General features: G+C 47.0%; 1 protein-coding gene across 1 annotated transcript in view; it reads left to right on the top strand.

Annotated features, from left to right (window-relative positions):
- ST6GAL1 (ST6 beta-galactoside alpha-2,6-sialyltransferase 1) overlaps positions 1-18,481 on the top strand; it is a 123,087-nt gene that overhangs the window by 87,529 nt on the left and 17,077 nt on the right. Inside the window, exons 3-5 of the mRNA XM_062210307.1 lie at positions 4,562-4,697; positions 8,978-9,641; positions 18,077-18,174. Coding sequence (XP_062066291.1) covers positions 9,029-9,641; positions 18,077-18,174 — 711 coding nt within the window. The 5' untranslated portion in view covers positions 4,562-4,697; positions 8,978-9,028. The remainder of the gene's footprint in view (positions 1-4,561; positions 4,698-8,977; positions 9,642-18,076; positions 18,175-18,481) is intronic.

The following is an 18,481-nucleotide window of genomic DNA, read 5'->3' as shown; positions in this document are numbered from 1 at the left end:
CCAGGACTGGATTGTATCTAACCACGTGTGGTGACAAAGAGAGGGCAAGGGAGCACTGACCGGCCTGGAGCTTACGTTGGGTAGCAAGGGAAGTGGAGATTTGAGGGGAGCGAGGGACTCACTATGTGAGTGGCGGGACGAACCACAAGGCTATGAGTTGGAGTGGTCATGGGAGAGGCGCTGCCTGGGATGGGATGATGGAGGGAGTCGCTTTTGGAAAGGACTGTGGCTGAGGTCACAGTCTTTGGGGCAGAGGACATCAAAGAGCAGTGAGGTCAAGGTGCTAGCATCTGCCTTAGGCAAGCAGTCTTATCACTGAAAGCCACAACAAATAGCGGTGAGGAGCAGACGGTAAGTCAGGAGCGCAGACATTCCTGGAATGCAGAGGAGGATCCTGGGTGGGGGAGAAGATGACTCAGAGAAGTCAGGTGGGGTGAGGTCGGCCGCTTAGTCTGCAAAGGGTGGCTCCAGGGGCGAAATGAGCTGATGCTCATTAAGTTCTCAGCATTGAGCCTGAGGTGTAGTATGTGCTCAGCCAGAGTTGTATCTGAGTCTGTGTGGCTCTGCAGAGCAGAGCTTAAACCACTGGGTTTATTCTTTCCAGGGAGGAGATCTCCCTTCATTATGAGATCTTTCTAAGAGGCAGAGCTACTGGCTGGCACAGCCTTGTGCAAACCGGGGAAGGGGTAGATTGCCTGTCACTGCAGTGACAATGGTGCAGAGGGGCAGGTGGTGGTGGTGGGGTGATTCTGGCCACCGAAGGTGATAGGGAGAGGGGAGGGATGATGTCATGACTGGTGTCACCTGGTTGTGACCCAGAGCCTGGCTAGCAGAGGGGAACTGGAGATGCTTGAAAAGAACTCCTAGTCTGATTGGGACAGCATTCCTGCAAACAGATAGAAGTCATATACTTTGGTGAGAGTCAAAATAGACTCATGGTACTCTCTGAGAGCCAGGGCGCGCTGGAGCTGGTTGTCTGGGGCTCAGTGGGTGTGGGTCCCTGTGAGCAGGGTATAAGAGTTCAGTCCTTGCAGAAGGACTTTCTGTGTGGAGCTACAAGGCCACAAGAGCCTGCGATGCTTGGAGTGCCACTGGCATTGCTCTGGGCAAATTGCGTATCTTGCCTTAGTTTTCCCTTTCATAAAAGGGGATAGAAATGGCATCTGCAGAATAAAGGATGAGGAGGAGTAGATGGCACGGTCACAGGCACAGTTGCAATCCCTTTGGGTTTATTATTTTACTTGAGTTTTAACCGTATGAGATAGGATCTGTTATTTTATTCCCATTTTACAGATAAAGAAGTTGAGTCTTAGGGAATTGAGTACCTTGCAGGGTCATGTAACTGACAAGAAACACAGTTTGGGCTGAGCCCAGATCAGTCTGATTCCAAAGATTATACTCTTAACCCCTAAGCTGTAGCAAGTCCCTAGCACACAGCTAGCACTAAATAAGCGGCAGCCATTGCGGTCGTGATTGGAAGTGTCACAGAGAGGTGAGGATTCTGTCACTGCCTCTGCAGCTGGCGGCAGGTCCCCAGCGTTGCTGTGTCATCATCAGCAGTGCCTATTTTTGGAAGACCCTCATCGCATACAGCTCTAGATAGACAGTTGCACCACATGCCTTTCCAGTGCTTCGCATTCGGAGCCAAGAACGAGGAGTGATTGTTATCTTCTCAGAGGGCAAATCTTTCCAAGGCGGTGCAGTCGATGTGCGGGAGGAAGATCTGGGGTCCATGCCTTCTTCTGACGTCTGTGGGCTGAGCTCAGACAAAAGCCTCGTGTCCCAGCTGCACACCCACGATGGGAGGACAGCGAGCCAGCATGCACAGACCAAAGGAATGAGCCAAGTCTCAGGTGACTGCCCACAGTGTAGGCACTGACAAAGTCTTTTCCATCTGTGGTGTGAGCTAAGTGGAGAACTCTTAAGAGTTGCCAGCCCGCTTCACTCAACAGATGCTTGGTGAGGGCCTACTACGTGCCAGACTCTCATTTTTTGTCTGGAGATACTCACTGGCTATCACAGTGAGGAAGGCTGACCTGGCTACTAATGGGGCTTGCATTTTTAGTGGGAAGAGATGGACAATAATCAAATAATGATAAGAATGCATGCATAGCTACGACTGCTTATACCACAAAGGAAATTCATGCCAGGGAAAGAGGAACAGCTTCCAGAACATTGCCTGACCGGAAACCAGTTCTCTTGAGTTGATCATGAGAGCTCTGAACTGTTTGCCAAAGGACAGTGGCACCTCTCGCTTCCACCCTCTCAGTCCTGTCTGGGGTCTGATTGCCTGCCTCTCAGTCATAAAAGACTGGAGTTCTCCCAACCTGAATCCCTGGCCTTCAGAGCAGGGATTGCTCCTGGGTCATGGAGTGAGGCCAGTTAAGTCCGCATGTCTTCTGGCTGGCTCTTCCCAGGATAGAGCTCCAAGTTTATACATCAGGTTGAAGGGTATTTTCAACATCAACCCCAGGAGTTTTGCCTTAATTATCCCACTAACATAAGAAGAGTAAAGGCAGTCAGACCAAAAAGATAAAAATTAACCTCTCATCAGTTTGCTCATTTGAAAAAGCTCTTTTGGGTCTCAGTCATGGTCATTTTTTGTAGATGCGTGGATATACATAGCTTTTAGTCACAGTGACGTGTGCACAGGTAACATTTCTACTATAATTTGGAAGGATTTTCTTCCCTGTTGCTACATAAATTCACACACAACTGTGTATGTTCTCTCAGCTGGATGTACCATGGCTATACTACTGCTGGAAGCTTAGTTGACCCAGTGGTTATGTTGTTATTTGGGACTCCTGCATCCCATATCAGAGTGCCTGGTTCAAAAGTGCTGGCTCCTGCACTTCCAATTCAGCTTCCTGCTAATGTATACCCTGGGAGCTAGAAGGTGATGGCTCACTTGGGTCTCTCCTACCGACGAGGAACTGTGGGATGAGTTCTGGGTTAACGTTGGCTTTGACCTGGCCCAGTGCCAACCATTGTGAGTAAGGAGTGAGTCAGCAGATAAAAGATCTCTTTGCTTGTCTCTCTGCCTTCCAAATATAAATGAAGTATATGGGAGAGGAACCCAAAGTATATGATCTTTTTCCTGTTGAATTATTTATTCAGTCTTATTTCCTGAAAGTATGGCAACTCGTTTAGTAGTCATGAGCTCTTAATGCTATGGGCTGAATACTTTCTAGAAAGGTTGAATTAATTTATACTGTTCCTTTAAATGTATGCCAATTCTATTACAGTCTGTTCAGCAATGAATACAATCATTTTGAAGACTATTGACCAACATAAATTCTATGAAGTTCTATCTTAAAATCCCACTTGTGCCTTTGGGGTTCCTCTCAAAACTTACCATAATGTCATATGCTTGTTAACTGTGTTTTTTGTTTTGTGATTTGTCTGTTCATATTGATTCTCTGTTTATTTTGGGAGGTATTACTACCTTAAGTCTGGTTTTCTTCTTAATTACAGTTTTCAGTATTTTTTTTTAAAGATTTACTTATTTATTTATTTGAAAGACAGAATGACAGAGCAAGAGGGAAAGACTGGGCAGCGGGAAGAGAGAGACAGAGGGAGAGAGATCTTTCATTTGTTGGTTCACTCCCCAAATAGCCACAACTGCCTGGTCTGTGTCAGGCTGAAGCGAGGAGCTTAGAACTCCATCTGCGTCTCTGCATGTGTGCCAGGGTTCCAAGCACTTGGGCCATCTTCTTCCACCTCCCCAGCACACTAGCAAGCCCTGGATCAAAAACAGAGTAGCGAGGACTGGGACTGACATTGTGCTATGGGATGCTGCTACTGCAGGTGGCAGCTTAACCTGGTGTGCCACAACACAGGCCTCTAGTTTTAGTATTTTCATTGTAGAGAAGTGGGCATTTTCTTGTGATCACATCTGTTAAATATTTTCCTTGCTAATTTTCTACATTGCATTAAAAAGAAGAAAGAACTGATACTTATTGAATTATATTTTTATAATAATTCAGAGTAATGCATGCATATTTTACAAATTTTGGAATATACATAAAGTGAACAAAAAATTGAAATATTCATTATTCTACCATCCTGGGTGGTTCTTACCCTCTCTCCCTGATTTGTGTTTTTAAATGTATTTTCCCTCTGGATTTGGGGGTAGTATGTATCATTTTGTAATTTATTATACTGACAGAGCTTTCATATACCATTAAATATCCTTTGAAAGTAAATTGGGGAATTTGTCTTGTTTATTTTGGGATGAATCTAATGGCTTTCTCTTTACCCCTAAGCCAGAGATTAAGGAACCCTTTCTTCTTGAGTCGGCTGATACAGCTGACTGTACCTTTTGAGCATGTGCTTACCTAGCATGCATACCATCGGTCTGTGTCTAGCCTCTCTGTGCTATTCTCAGATCTGCAGCATTGCACCTGCAATAGACAAATCTCTCTTTCTGAGCCTTCGGGGCCTCCCGGGTTGCGGGTTGCACCACAGCTGAGGCCTGCAGAAGCACCTCTCCCTCATGTTAATGTTTAACCCTGCTTCAACTAGCAAACAGCTGTTACTTCCTTTCTTTTTTCCTTTGCAGATGTTTTTTGATCATCCTGAGAGGAATGAGCCTAGGCCTCCAGATCCAATAAAGAGAACCTGTCACCCATGGAGAGTAGTGCTACTTCCTGAGGACTTGGAAGGCCTGCAGCCCACCGGGAAGTAGCCCGAAGCAGGTAAGGGGCACTGGGGAAGCCTGGCCAGCAAAACGTATTCCTCAGTGGTAGAGTTTTTGGGCAAGAATCTTCAGGATTGTGGTGTCTGACTGCAGCTTTGCTGTTCGCTTTTTAAATATGCACTTATTCTTTAGTACTCGTTAACCACTGATTTATTGAAGGGTGGGACTGAGTGGCTTGCCCATTCCGTATCTAAAATAGGTCCTGAGTTATTCCAAAATTCACTCGACGTTTGTTGAGCACATAGTCGACGCCATGCCCTGCGTTTGGTACTGAGGCTGTCTTGATGAGTTATTTCTCCTTCTGAGACTTGGCTGTCTGTTGTTTCAGTGTCGGCTTGGTCTCCGAAGCACATAGGATGAGTTGTTTCTGTGTTTCTCCAGGTGCATCCCCGTGGTGGGAAGCAGTCATGAACCCATTCATGTTAGCTCAGGAATCTCTGGAGTCCTCTCTCTATCCCAGGCACTGTGCTGGGTCCTGGGGTTTCAGAATGAGGCCAGAAGGAGTTGTCCAGCGGTGAGTGAGGCGTGAAATGCAAGCAGTACCAAGCATGGCTGGTGAGCAGCAGGGAGCAGGGTTCTTGCTGAAAGGAAGTTGAACTCCAGAAAGGTGATGCTGTGGGAGTTGATAGGCAAATGGAGGAGAGAGAATGCGGTCCTACTTATATCTAGAAGCTTAAAAAAAATCAGTCTGGTGTGATTGGAAGAGTCAACGCTTGGTGTGTTTTTCCAAAGAATTCGGAGAGGCAGGTTTGCTACTCTTTGCTTCAGTTGGGCTGTGTAGATGAAGCTTCTTCCATCTGTCTCATAAAACAACTTGAGCATTAAGAAAGGGTCTTGCAGCTCTAAGAGCCTGTCTCCAGACACTCCCTCCAGCTGCTGGACCTGGAGCCTCAATCTGGGGTGGGGGGGAGGCACTAAGGGGCCAAACGGATCTTCATGCAAGGTTTCCCATGGGTGCTCTGAGGCCATGACAGGGCGCAGACCATGAAGGCTGGGCCCAGCAGAGGGTCATAGGACTGTGGCTGGGCTGGCTGTTTGGGGCATTTCTTCTTTCCTGAGCAGCTCACCTTGCAGAGCAGGTGTGGGCAGGAAGCCAACACCAGCCCTTGCTGGGTCTCAGCTCCCCAGATGGTGAATCCAGCCCCTCCCTGCTGCCTCCTTCCAGTCACACGTGTAGAAAATCAAGATGAAAGGCCACCATCTCCAAATCACTCATGCAACTCTGAAAATTGCTTATGTTTTCAAGACCTGTGCAGCTATACTGGAGCTAATGAAGTCTCAGACTGTCTCACAGGGTTAGGCTGGGTCTCACAAAACCTAAGGAATGGGAAAGGGCTTCCCGAGTGCCAAGACAGTGCACCCGGTGACGACTGGGCCAGCACTGAGGCTGAAGGCGGCTTTTCTGCCATTGTCTCTCTGGGGACTCTGGTTTCTGGGTCCTATTTCCTCAGTGCTGACTTTGTCCTGTTCCTTATCACAGATCCCTGCCCTTTTGCGGGAAGACCAGGAACTTTCAGAGTCAGACAGACATGAGTTGGCGTCTTGATTCTAACATGGATTAGCTACTGACCTTGGAGAAGCCTTATGACCTTGCTAAGGCTCAGTTTCTTCTTTTTCTTTCTTTCTTTGGATTTATTTATTTGAAAGTCAGAGTTAGAGAGAGAGAGAGAAAGAGGAGATCTTCCATCTGCTGGTTCACTCTTCCAGATGACTGCAATGGTCAGGGTGGGGCCAAATCCAAGAGCCAGGAGCTTTATCCAGGTCTCCCACATGGGTGGCAGGGACCCAAGCACTTGGATCATCTTCTGCTGCTTTCCCAGGCCATTAGCAGGGAGCTGGATCAGAAGCAGAGCAGGGCAGCCAAGAGTTGCACTGGCACCGATTTGGGATGCCAGCATTGCAGGTGGTAGCTTTACCCACTACCCCACAATGCTGGCTGCTCTTCACTTTCTAAGATAGGGTTGTCATGCTTCCTCCCCTTGTGCTCTGGTACAGATTCAACGTGAAGTGCAGATCAAATACCTCTTGTGGAGTAGACCCTCGGTACACTGCTACTTCCCTTTGCGTCTCATTCTTCAGCTGTTGCATGGTCATGTGGTTCACCTTGTTGGCTCTCATAGGAATTGAATGTCTTGGTTCTCTGATGCTAGAGTAAGCCCTCTTACCTCCCACACTACGATCTTATTTCTGAATTCTTCATTCTCTGTGTATATTTCTCCACCTCCAGAATCTCAGCAGCCCAAGGTAGGAACTCTATTCTAGTTACGAAGCTTTGGGGCCATGGACAGCACCGCTTCGGTTAGTATTGCCAGGGGAATCCAGGAACAACTTGGGCATCAGTAAATGAGAGTCTTGGGTGAGGAGCCTGCAGCTGAGGCCGGGCAGCTGTGGCCAGCACTGCACTCTGCCACCTCACCCCCTCCTGACCCCCAGGCCAAGGGGCTGCTTTCCCTGTCGGCTCAGAGGACTTTGCATTTACCCAGTTCAGACCTGTTTACACCATCCTTTTCCTTGGTCCTCCCAACACTCTTCAGACAGAGGTACGGACTTGCCCAAGGCCACCAAGAATGGAGACAAGAAGCCAGGTTTTGTGGTTACTCGGGCCAATAACCACAGCTCTCACTGTCTTAGGTGCAGACTCCGCAGGAAGACCCTTCAGACTGCTTATGGTTAGCAAAACCCCAGAGCAATTGCTTTGTCTTGCCTGCCTCCTTACAGTAAATAAGCCTGCTGGTTGAAACCAAATTATGTTTTCCAAAAGGTGAAGACTTTGTTTGAGTTCAAAGGGCTCCCATCTTCCATTCAGTTACACAATAAATTCTGAGAAAACAAAGTAGGTTTTTCCCAGATATAGAGGTGACTATTCAGGCTCTGTTTGCTTAGTGAAATCTGTTTTCCAGAATGTTTAACAATTCTGCACATGTTGTAATGGGGAGGACATGGGTTATGGAATCAACTGCACTTGGATTTAAACCTCAGCACAACCATTTCCTCATGTCTGTGGTCCTGGGCACTTCCATTAATATCTCAGAATGGAGATTTTAACTTTGTCCTTTTTTTTTTTTTTAGGATTTAAAAGTATTTATTAGAAATCAAGGACCTCCAGCCAGAGTGGCGTGGAGGCGGGGCTTCCAAGAGAGGAAAACCCAAAGGGGACTAGTGGCAGTCGGCTTTAAGTACAATTTTGAAGGGAAAAAAAACTTGACGATCACATTGGCCTTCTGTAACTTTGTTCTTAAGACCTGTGATTGGTAATGGTCAGAGCCCCTCTGCCCATCATGTTACTCTGTGGTGAGCATGGTGCTCCCTGGGTTGTGCACCACACTGACCCCGGGTATGGTGAAATTAACTGAAAACAACATCTCCTGTGCCTGACACGTTTTTGTTTCCATTGTGCTAATTGGCCACATCTCCGTTATCTTACCTAGACTTCCTGTTTTCTCTCGAGTTTGGTTAGCTTCCTGTCTTAACAGTGCTTTTTTTGTTTTGGTCATGCATTGCACAAATCTGAATGTTATGTTGTAAAGCTAGTAACCCTTAGTTTTCTTCTCAGGCGGGAGTCTAGCCTCACAGTCCTCAAGAGATGCACCACAGATCTAAGGCAAGAGGTCTTTTTATGAGTATTTAAGAGGATGCTGGACCCCTCAGGGTTTTTGAGAGATTGGAGTTTGCGAGGTAGATGGATCAGTCTGCTCCGCCTTGGTTCTGTTGTTTTCAGTCAATGCCTGCCTTCATTTACCAGGTCAAAACTCCTCAAACCAAATGATGTATAAGATGCAGTTCCAGACCCCAACAATTTCAGGGAGCAGGAGGTGAGCTGGACTCAGGCAACCAGAAATGGTGACTCAGGCTGAAGAGAGTGGTGGCAGAAGGACCCAAGAAGTGTTTGTGGCTCAGGAGTGTCCAAGGGAATGCACCTGCCATTTAAAGCACACCCCCCCCCCCCACCCCGCCATATGTCAGGCACACTAGATATTTTTTCAGTTAATTTCCCCACAATCAGGATCAGTGTGGGGCATAACCCAGGGAGCACCATGCTCACCGTGGTCTAATATGGTGGGCATCTCCTGAGCTGGAGACCCTTACAGTCTAATCGTTACCAGTCATAAGTCATAAACAAATTTGCTCGAGCACTTAACGTTGCACAGTTGGTAGGAGGTAGACCAGGGTTGGAATTAAGTCTCCTCCCTCTAAATCCATGGATCAGTGCCTGGCCGCACCGAAGGCCGTGTTTGGATTTTCTCTGCGTCATTTTCCCCCGTGTCTTCCTCTTTTCAGGCTCGTTCTCCTGCTCAGATTGGAGTGGCTTCTCTCAACACATCGTTCATTATGATTCATACCAACTTGAAGAAAAAATTCAGCTGCTGTGTCCTGGCTTTTCTCCTGTTTGCTGTCATCTGTGTGTGGAAAGAAAAGAAGAAAGGAAGTTACTACGATTCTCTTAAAGTGCAAACCAAGGAATTCCAAGTACTGCAGAGTCTGGAGAAACTAGCCATGGGGTCTGGCTCCCAGTCTGTGTCTTCAGGCAGCACTCTCAAGACCCCACTCAGGGGCGGCCAGGCCCTCAGCAGCCCCAGGGCCCCGGCCAAGGCCAAACCAGAGACCTCCCCCTTCCAGGTGTGGAACAAGGACAGCTCATCCAAAAACCTTATCCCCAGGCTGCAGAAGATCTGGAAGAATTACCTGACCATGAATAAGTACAAAGTGTCCTACAAGGGGCCAGGGCCAGGCGTTCAGTACAGCCCAGAGGCCCTGCGCTGCCACCTCCGGGACCATGTTAATGTGTCCATGATAGAGGCCACAGATTTTCCCTTCAACACGTCTGAATGGCAGGGTTACCTGCCCAAGGAGAACATCAGGACCAAGGCTGGGCCGTGGGGCAGGTGTGCTGTTGTCTCATCAGCTGGATCTCTGAAGTCCTCCCAGCTGGGCCGAGAAATAGGTGCGTTCTGAGGTGCTGATGTTGTTCTCTGAACACTGAGTGAGGGCCCTGGGGACAGGGGCTCACATGTGGCTGATGGACCAGGGCGCAGGCCCGTGGCAGTGTTTTCGACCGTCTTTCTTGAAGGTGCCACGGGGCAGCTGAAAGAGGTTGGGGCAGGGATTCAGGCCCATGGTGCCTTTATTCATTAGCATTGGTTTTATCTGCTTTCTTGATGGGTGTTCTGCAGATGTTTTCATTTGAAAGGGGAGTCCCACCTCTAGCAATAAGCAGAAAGCTATAATTAATTGTTGAAAGCATTGGAAACATAGATCTCTGTTTCATTTTCAAGCTCTGAAATTCTGTTATTTTACCAGTTCAATGGAAGACTTTGTTAGCCTTACCTGACTGGGTGATGTTCAGCTTTTCTCTTTGAAAATAGCTTGTTAGAGCCGGCGCCGCGGCTCAATAGGCTAATCCTCTGCCTAGCGGCGCCGGCACACCGGGTTCTAGTCCCGGTCGGGGCGCTGAATTCTGTCCCGGTTGCCCCTCTTCCAGGCCAGCTCTCTGCTATGGCCCGGGAGTGCAGTGGAGGATGGCCCAAGTCCTTGGGCCCTGCACCCGCATGGGAGACCAGGAGAAGCACCTGGCTCCTGGCTTCGGATCAGCGCGGTGCGCTGGCCGCAGCGTGCTGGCTGCGGCGGCCATTGGAGGGTGAACCAACGGCAAAAAGGAAGACCTTTCTCTCTGTCTCTCTCTCTCTCACTGTCCACTCTGCCTGTCAAAAAAAAAAATAGCTAGTTAGAACAGGAATTCTTAACTTGGAAGCTCTGGACCATCTGTAGGGGACTCATGAGTCTCTAAAATTGCATTTGGGAATATCTGTGGATTAGGTGTGTATAATGTGTATGTGTGTGTGTGTGTGTGTGCGTGCGTGCACGCATGCACCTGTAAGACTCAGTGCATTTTTCCAGAGAGAGAGAGAGAGCTCTCAGATAGCAGTTGATTCTTAGAAGCGTGTGTGACCCAAAAAAGTTTGTAAGTCACCGGTCAAAATCCATCAATTTGCTTTTCTTGAACCCCTTTGCAGCTGATGAAGATAGAAAGTCTATCCGTATTTGTAAATCTGCGCAACAGAGAGCTATGGGTTTGCTTAGGGCCTCTTATTACTCTCATTCGGAGAGAATGTGTTTTCCATTATTGTGAAATGAATCAGACTAAAGAAAGCAAAGCACAGGAAGCCTTACTTCTCTCTCAGGCTGGAGGTACTGGAGCAGGTGAGGTCATTTGTCTCCTTTTTTATTTCCTTCATGTGACTGCCAGGAAAAATGGTCTAAAACCAACACAGGCTCTCAAGAAGAAAAGTAGACCCAAATTGGATTCTCTAGAGCAGAAAGAAGTGTGAGATCACATTTTCTACCTCCCCAAATAGGCAGTGTTTACCAATAACAGCTGCCAAGATGACCAGCTCCACCCCAGCCCATGCTTTTTTGGTTTCTTTTTGACTTTGTTTTCTAGAAACGAAATGTGATTAGTTTTTGTTCACCCACAATGGAACTAAATTTCGTTCTTTCTTCCCCATTTTTTTGCTGCATAATAGCAATATTTAGGCTCTGCCAGGTGTTAGCTGCTCCTTCTTCTTCATACCGAGCTATCATTGTGTGCCTCGGTTGAAGCTTGAGGCACAGCGTGAGACCTCTATGAATTGTGACGACAGTGTGATTTTTATGCACTCCTTACAAGTTTCTAGTGATTTTTAATTAATTTTTGTTTTTAAATTTTATTTGAAAGGCACAGAGAGAGAGAGAGAGAGAGAGATCAGAAGTCTGTTGGTTCACTCCCCAAATGCTCACTTCAGCCAGAGCTGGGCCATGTAGAAGTCAGGAACCAGGAACTTAATCCAGGTCTCCCGTGCGAGTGACAGGCACCCAAGTGTTGAGCCATTACTGCTGCATGAACAGGAAATGGGATGGGAAGGAGAGGAGCCAGGACTTAACCAGGCTCTCTGATACCGCATGTGGGTCCCCACGTGATGTCACAACCATTGCACCAAACACCGGCCCCAAGTCACAGCGATTTAAATAAAGACTAATTAAAGTAGGCTCTTTCTGTGGACTGCAGTTACAGCTTCAAGTAAGTACCATGGAAGAACTTTGATCCTGCGATATAATAAAAATTGGTTATTAAGCTTCAAATATTCTATCTTTTATAGGGTGTATCCTCTGGGTGTTTAAACTGATACATATATGCCAAGGCATTTATTCACTTGTTCTTTTTATTCATTCACGCCCCTTGGTGAACCCTGGAAGTCCTAGGAGGCATGCCAGGCCCGGAGACTTTTCCCTCCCTCCAGAATTTGTTGAGCCCAGTCCCAACCAGTGAACACATTAGATGATTTCAAGTTGTTTGCTCTTACAAATAGGACTGCTGATGAGGTTTTTGCGCAGAGAACTGAAGAGATATTATTGCTTTTCAGTGGGGGAAATATCCATAGGATGGGGCTAGAAAACCCAAATCTGTTAAGTTTTATGGCAATTTCAAAAAAATATTTATTTATTTATTTGAAAGGCAGAGTGACACACACAGATCTTTCTTCCATCCTATGGTTTACTCTCCAAATGCTCACATCAGCTGGGATTGGGCCAGGCTAAAGCCAGGAGCCAGAAACTCCATCTGTGTCTCCCATATGGGTGGCACAGGCCCAAGCTCTTGGGCCATCTTCTGCTGGCTTCCCAGGTACATTAGCAAGAAGGGAGGTTGGAAGCCGAGCAACTGGGACTGGAATTGACATTGCCATACAGGATGCTGACCAAGTAGAGGTTTAACTTGCTGTGCCATAACAGTGACCCCCAACTAATTTTTTTTCCTATAGTACAAGAATGTTTTTAGAGAGACTATAATAATGTCCTGTGTCTCCATCAGTTCCACAAACCTGCCAATGGTGGGCTCAGTGATTTTTGTTGTTATTAATATTTTGTTATAAGTTAAAACCTGCTTTTTTGCAAGGCTACATTAAATCTGAACAGTAGGGCTTGGCATTGAGATACAGTAGGTTAAACTGCTGCCTATGACACTGGCATCACATATGGGCATTGGTTTCAGTCCCGGCAGCTCCATATCTGATCCAGCTCCCTGCTAATGCACCTGAGAAAGCAGTGGAAGATGACCCAAGTGCTTGGGCCCCTGCACCCAAGTAGGAGACCCTGATGGAGTTCTAGTCTCCTGGCTTTGGTTTGGCACAGCTCTGGCTGTCGCAGCCATTTAGGGAATAAATCAAGAAATGGAAGATCTTTCTCTCTCTCTCTCTCTCTTTCTCTCTCTCTTCCCCTCTCTCTGTAACTCTGCCTTTCAAATACATAATAAATTTTAAGAAAACAAACTTGAAAAATAAATTTTTATATGGATGAGAAACAAGTCAACAAGGTTAAACTTTTGTTCTCCTTTAGGGAAGTGCATCAGTCATATTTGTGTGTCTCTTTCCAAAGGTGAATTGGTTTACTTCTGCAGGTAAAGTATCTCAGATAAGTTGCAGGTTTTTATTTCAAACAGTTACACATTATTAAAACACCATCACCAAAGGAGTTACACTTTCTGTGCACCTGCTGTGTGCCTAGCTTGCCTTGCTCTTTTAATCCTCCCGGTAGCCTTCTGAGGTAAGTAAGGTTGTTGTTCTCACTTGGCTGTTGTAAGAGGTTACGCAACAGGCTGATGGCCAATTGCGGTTGGAAAGCAGCTTGTTTAACTGGAAAACCCCCACACGTCACCCCTCTACTCTGTGTCTCATGGCGACTGTATTGTCCTAACAAAATTTCGTGTGATTAATCCCCTACTGATGTCCTAGAGAACAGAGAGGAGCATTCTGAGCTGAGGCAAAGGCAAGAAGCAAAGGCTGCAGGGGAAGAGGCGTCCAGTGTGTCTGCACCTCGGGAACAGTCCCGTGTGGCTGCGATGTGGAGCCCGGGGAGTGCAGAGGGCGGAGGAGGAAGGCCAGCGAGGCAGTGTGGGTCGGCCGGTTGAGAATGTGGACAGTCGTCACCATGACCTTGGGTCCATTCTTTAAGACACAGAGAGCCCTAGGAAGTTTCTAAACCAGGGAGAGAGGGGATGGCAGGTGCTCTGGAGGGACTTCTCTGAGTCCTCCTCTCTCTGAGCACTGCTGTGAAACCTCCATCATCAGTGCCTATGGCCACCTCCAGCCGAGAAATGCTGGGTCTGTTCAGGCAGTGGTAGAGGAGAGGAAGGGCCTGGTCTGAGAGGCACCCTAAGGGAGGAGAGCCAGAATGCAATGTCTGATCGGAAATGACCCTGAGTGAGAGGCAGGACTTGGAGGTCCTCCCGCATGAGTTGACTACGTCATGTCACCGAGGAGTTTGTTTCTAGAGGCAGGCAGATTGCTTTTGGCTGTGTTCAGTTGGAAGCATTTGTGGATTTTCCTTGGGTTGATATCTGTGTATAGTTGGGTGTTTTGTTCTGGAGAACCATCAGAAATGGAGATCAGATTTAGGATCCATTTATGTTAATATGAGTCCAAGGAAGAGGCCTGATTAGGAAATCTAGAAAAAGATTTATATGTAAAGGACAAGGAAAGAAAAGGAACAAGCAGAAACATTCAGGGGTTGGAGGAGAGAGCACAGTGGGGAAGTTATGGTGGAAGACGAGAGGGATGGAGTTTAGGGGGTGGCGTCTGTTGGCATCAGTGTCTGCAGACGTGGGCAGGTTCTTGGGCAGATTGAGGGCTGAGAAGATAGCCTTGGATTTAGTAGCTTAGAGAGCGTGATTGGATGTCACAGGTTAAGTTAGCAGACTTCCTGTAAATGGCCAGATAGTAGATGCTTCCAGCATTAAGGGCCATACCTGTCTCAAAACTACTCAGCTTTGCTGTTGTAATACAAAAGCAGCCATAGCCAGCATTTGCAACAACACTTTATTCATAAAAACAAGGGATGGGGCAGATTTGGCCTTCAGGCCATAGTTTTCTAACCCCAATCTAGTTTCTCTATCCAGAATTAGAATGCAGCCTTCCACAAATGGTTATATGAATCATTAAGCTAATTTTACAAAATAAGAATGTTTGGTGGTAAAAGGTGATAAAAATGCTTTCTGTCACCATTTCTAGCTGGTTAGAGTTACCACTCCTGGAGGCAGGGCATCCTGGTAGACTGAATTTACTTTGAGCTGATTCTGTTGCTTTCTAAGCATGTAATTATATCATGCACATCTAGTGTTGAATTTGTTTTTTCCTTTTCTGATTTGCATTGTTTCCAAGCTCTAACTCTTAAGTTACAGGTGGTGGCTTCTGTTTTCTGCAACCTCCTCTCTTGCTAGACTTCTTTGCTGGCTTCTGGTAGTTGGAGATTTCTCTTCCTGACTCCCAGGAGCTCTATTTGAGCTGGAAACTTCTTCAACCTTCAATAAAGAAGGGTGGTTTTGGCAGCCAGAGATCTTGTGCCCTATATTTACTTAACCTGTATAAAAAAATTTTTTTAGAGTCAAATCCCAACTTTATACGTGGGCTCCCCATAGAGAAATAATCGAGTTCCTGCCAACATCTTGAACGGCTTCTTTAATTTTTCTTTGCCCCACTCCCTTGTCTCCAGCTGGGTTCTTCCCCTTCATCAGAGTTGACACTTGCTGCAGCTTCTGGCTGGAAAGGACCTCCTTGGACCCTACCCATACCTGGCACCCTTGGGGGTCTCAGCTTTGAAACATACTCAGAATCATCATTAGGAGGTCCCCTTCGTGTCTCTGGCACACAGCTCAGTCCATTTGTGTTACAGTAGTAACTGCAAGCTGGAACCAGCTTCCAAAGAGGTGGTCATGCTAATTTATTGTCTCTGTTCAGTGGGAAAGTTCTATGAGGGCAAGAACCTGTTCTTTCTTGCTCCCAACCATTGTCTCCAGAGCCTAGATGGAGCCTGGCATAGAGTAGGTGTGCAGTCAGTATCTGTGGAACAAATAAAAATTCTCCTTCATCATCAAGTTCAATATCAAGGGACCTTCCTCATCAAGGGACCACGCTCTGTGCTGGGCGTTTTCCCTTTGCTCCTCCATCCTGTCCCATTTGGCTGTGTTTCCTGAAATCGTAGACTGTATTCCTTGCTTTCTAGGTTTTGCTTGGGACTGACTAGGAGAAGCACAGGCATGAAATGGGAGAGTGAAGTTGGGACATCTATTTCCCCTGCTGCCTCCACGGACAGTCTCTTCTTTGACTGGAGGTCTTGGCCCCTGTCAGGCGGCCTCCTTGGTCTCCAAGTCAGGCTGTCTCCCTTTTTTCCATCATGCCTCCAAGATCTGAGGGAAGGAGGAGAAAGGGGTTGGGGTATGGATGACCCCATCCCCTTGCTTGCTAGCTGGATGTTAGCAGGAGCTGTGGTCTTTGGAGACTTCTCATGCCGATGGCCTCTCCTGGCTCTGTATCTCTGCCTCTCATGGCGTGGTACATGGGGTTAGTGATGGCTCTCGGAAGTAACCAGCCCTGGGGTAGAAGCTTGTCCCATGGAGATTTTCCTTAAACTGTGACCACAGCTGTGTGACTAGTTTTGAGGGAACTCTCGGTTACTCTGTTGGAGCTTGTCATTGCTTTTCTCCTGGATTCTCCCCAGTAATTGATTCATCTGTGAGAGTGAAGTTTCTGATGGATCTGCCTTTGTCCTGTGATTGCTGCTAATCACATTTGAGAGCAGTGGGCTGATTGCCACAGGGCTTGTTGCAGTTGTGAGTTGTGGAAACATGCACCTGCTGCCTAACGTGTAGTTCAGTGTGTCTGCCCTGTAAGCTGATAGAAGCGTGGACTATGCACAACTCGTGAGACTTCCAAGCTGTTTCAACAGCATTTTGTTCTGGGACTGAGGCTTCGAGCATGCTGATTTTGTGAATGAAGTGTCTGGAATCCTGAGGTTTAGTGTATATACTGAAATCTACATAAAGAGGGAGGCGATCATCCCTTAGCTCTGTGGGCATTTGCTTTCCAGATCATCTTGTAGTGAGCCAGAAGTCTTGTCTTCTCCCCATCCATCCTTGTGGATAAATAATTGCCTAAGTCAAACCCACCTGAAGGTAAATAAGATACTGGAGGGTTGAGATGACCCCCAAGTCTGGTGATCATCAAACTTGCTTCATCAAGCAAGGTAAGGATGAGCTGCCTTGGGATCACAAATGCTCAGGGTGGGATGGTTCTTACAGGTTATTGGATCCCTCCCCCATCAGATTCGTCAATGCTAAATAAAGAAACTTCTTCAAGTCTCCAAAACTCTGCCTCAACAGCTGCAAAGAGACCAAGAAGCAATTAGGGTTTTGTGAGATGGCCTGTCTAATCTGCATGAGAACAGATAAAACAGGTAGTCAAAAAATGAGTTAAAAGTTGTGGTTTTTTTTTTTTTGCAGAAATTTAAAACCTATGCATAGTTTTTTCATAATATACATTTTCCATGAACATTTTGAAGACCCTTTGTGTATTGTTTCTGACGTAGTGCTTATTTGAAAAAGAAAGAAAGGGGGCTGGTGCTGTGGTGTAATAAGCTAAGCTTCTGCCTGTGGTGCTGGCATCCCCTGTGAGTGCCAGTTCGAGTCCCAGCTGCTCCTTTTCTGAACTAACTCTCTGCTTATGGTCTGGGAGAGCAGTAGAAGTTGGCCCAAATGCTTGAGCCGCTGAACCCACATAGGAGACCCAGAAGAAGCTCCTGGCTCCTGGCTTCAGATCAGCCCAGCTCCAGCCATTGTGGCCATTTGGGAAGTGAACCAGTGGGTGGAAGACCTCTCTCTCTGTTTCTTGGTCTCTCTGTAACTCTGCCTTTCAAATAAATAAAAATAAATCTTTAAAAAATAAAGAGAAAAAGGAAAATAAATGGTTTAGTTTAACCCTATGAGCTCCTGTGGCATTTGTGCCACACCAAGCTTGTGACCTTACCCTGGACTGTAGGTTCCTGAAGTGGAAGGAACTCTTAGTTGTTGTCTTGGGTGTTGCAATGATTTCCTTCCACTTTGAAGGGCTGCCCACTTTTCATGGTGCACTGGGGGTAACTTGTACTTGTGAAATAAACTAGACATATGGTAGCAGCTGCATTTCTCTAGCAGTACTAGAAACAGTGGCCTACTGGTGACATGAAGTGAATGTCTGGCTTGCCCCTTGATAAATGGAGCAGTGAGCCCACCATAAGGAGCTCATTGACCCTGTTCACTTAGTTCTGAACTTGGTGCATAGGTGTGTCACTGAATAGATTTCAGGAAGGCTATGATAGGACTTCTACAGCCTTTGCAGTGGCCAGCAGACAGGTGATCACGTCTGTATACGAGCTTTGCCTAAGCACCACAAGTATCATTTCTCTGTGTGTGATGACGGCCGTGGTCGGGAAGCACTATTCCCTTGCCCGTCTCCTGCCTTCTTTCCTCGTGTCCCTCTCTCTTCCTGCACATTGCCAGTACTCATCGCCTCTTTTCTGTTTCCTTGTGGTTTATAGATGGTCATGATGCAGTCCTGAGGTTTAATGGGGCTCCCACAGCCAACTACCAACAAGATGTGGGCACAAAAACTACCATTCGCCTGATGAACTCTCAGGTAACGTTTCTTCTGTGCAGAGATGGAGAGAAGGACCACGGGATGTATCTGCCAGGAGCACTTCAGAGACGCAGCCTAAGTGCCCTGCCCTCCCCAAGGCCTAGATTCCACACTGGAGAAGGAGAAGACAGTGATCCGTGATCACCAGCCTGCTGATGTGTTCGTTAAAACCCCCTGCCATGTTATTCTGCACCCAAGAATGTGTCTAGTGTCTAGGGAGGCAGAATTCTGCTGGTGCAGCAGCTTGGAGCTTATACTTGGACTGCCATAGGAGGAACAGCAGAGCAGGGAGCTCCAGGGGAGAGTA

Source organism: Lepus europaeus, chromosome 2 (assembly GCF_033115175.1).
Source record: "Lepus europaeus isolate LE1 chromosome 2, mLepTim1.pri, whole genome shotgun sequence".
Taxonomy (NCBI): domain Eukaryota; kingdom Metazoa; phylum Chordata; class Mammalia; order Lagomorpha; family Leporidae; genus Lepus; species Lepus europaeus.
The sequence above is the reverse complement of the archived record's forward strand: the minus strand, read 5'-3'. Positions and strand labels throughout refer to the sequence as shown.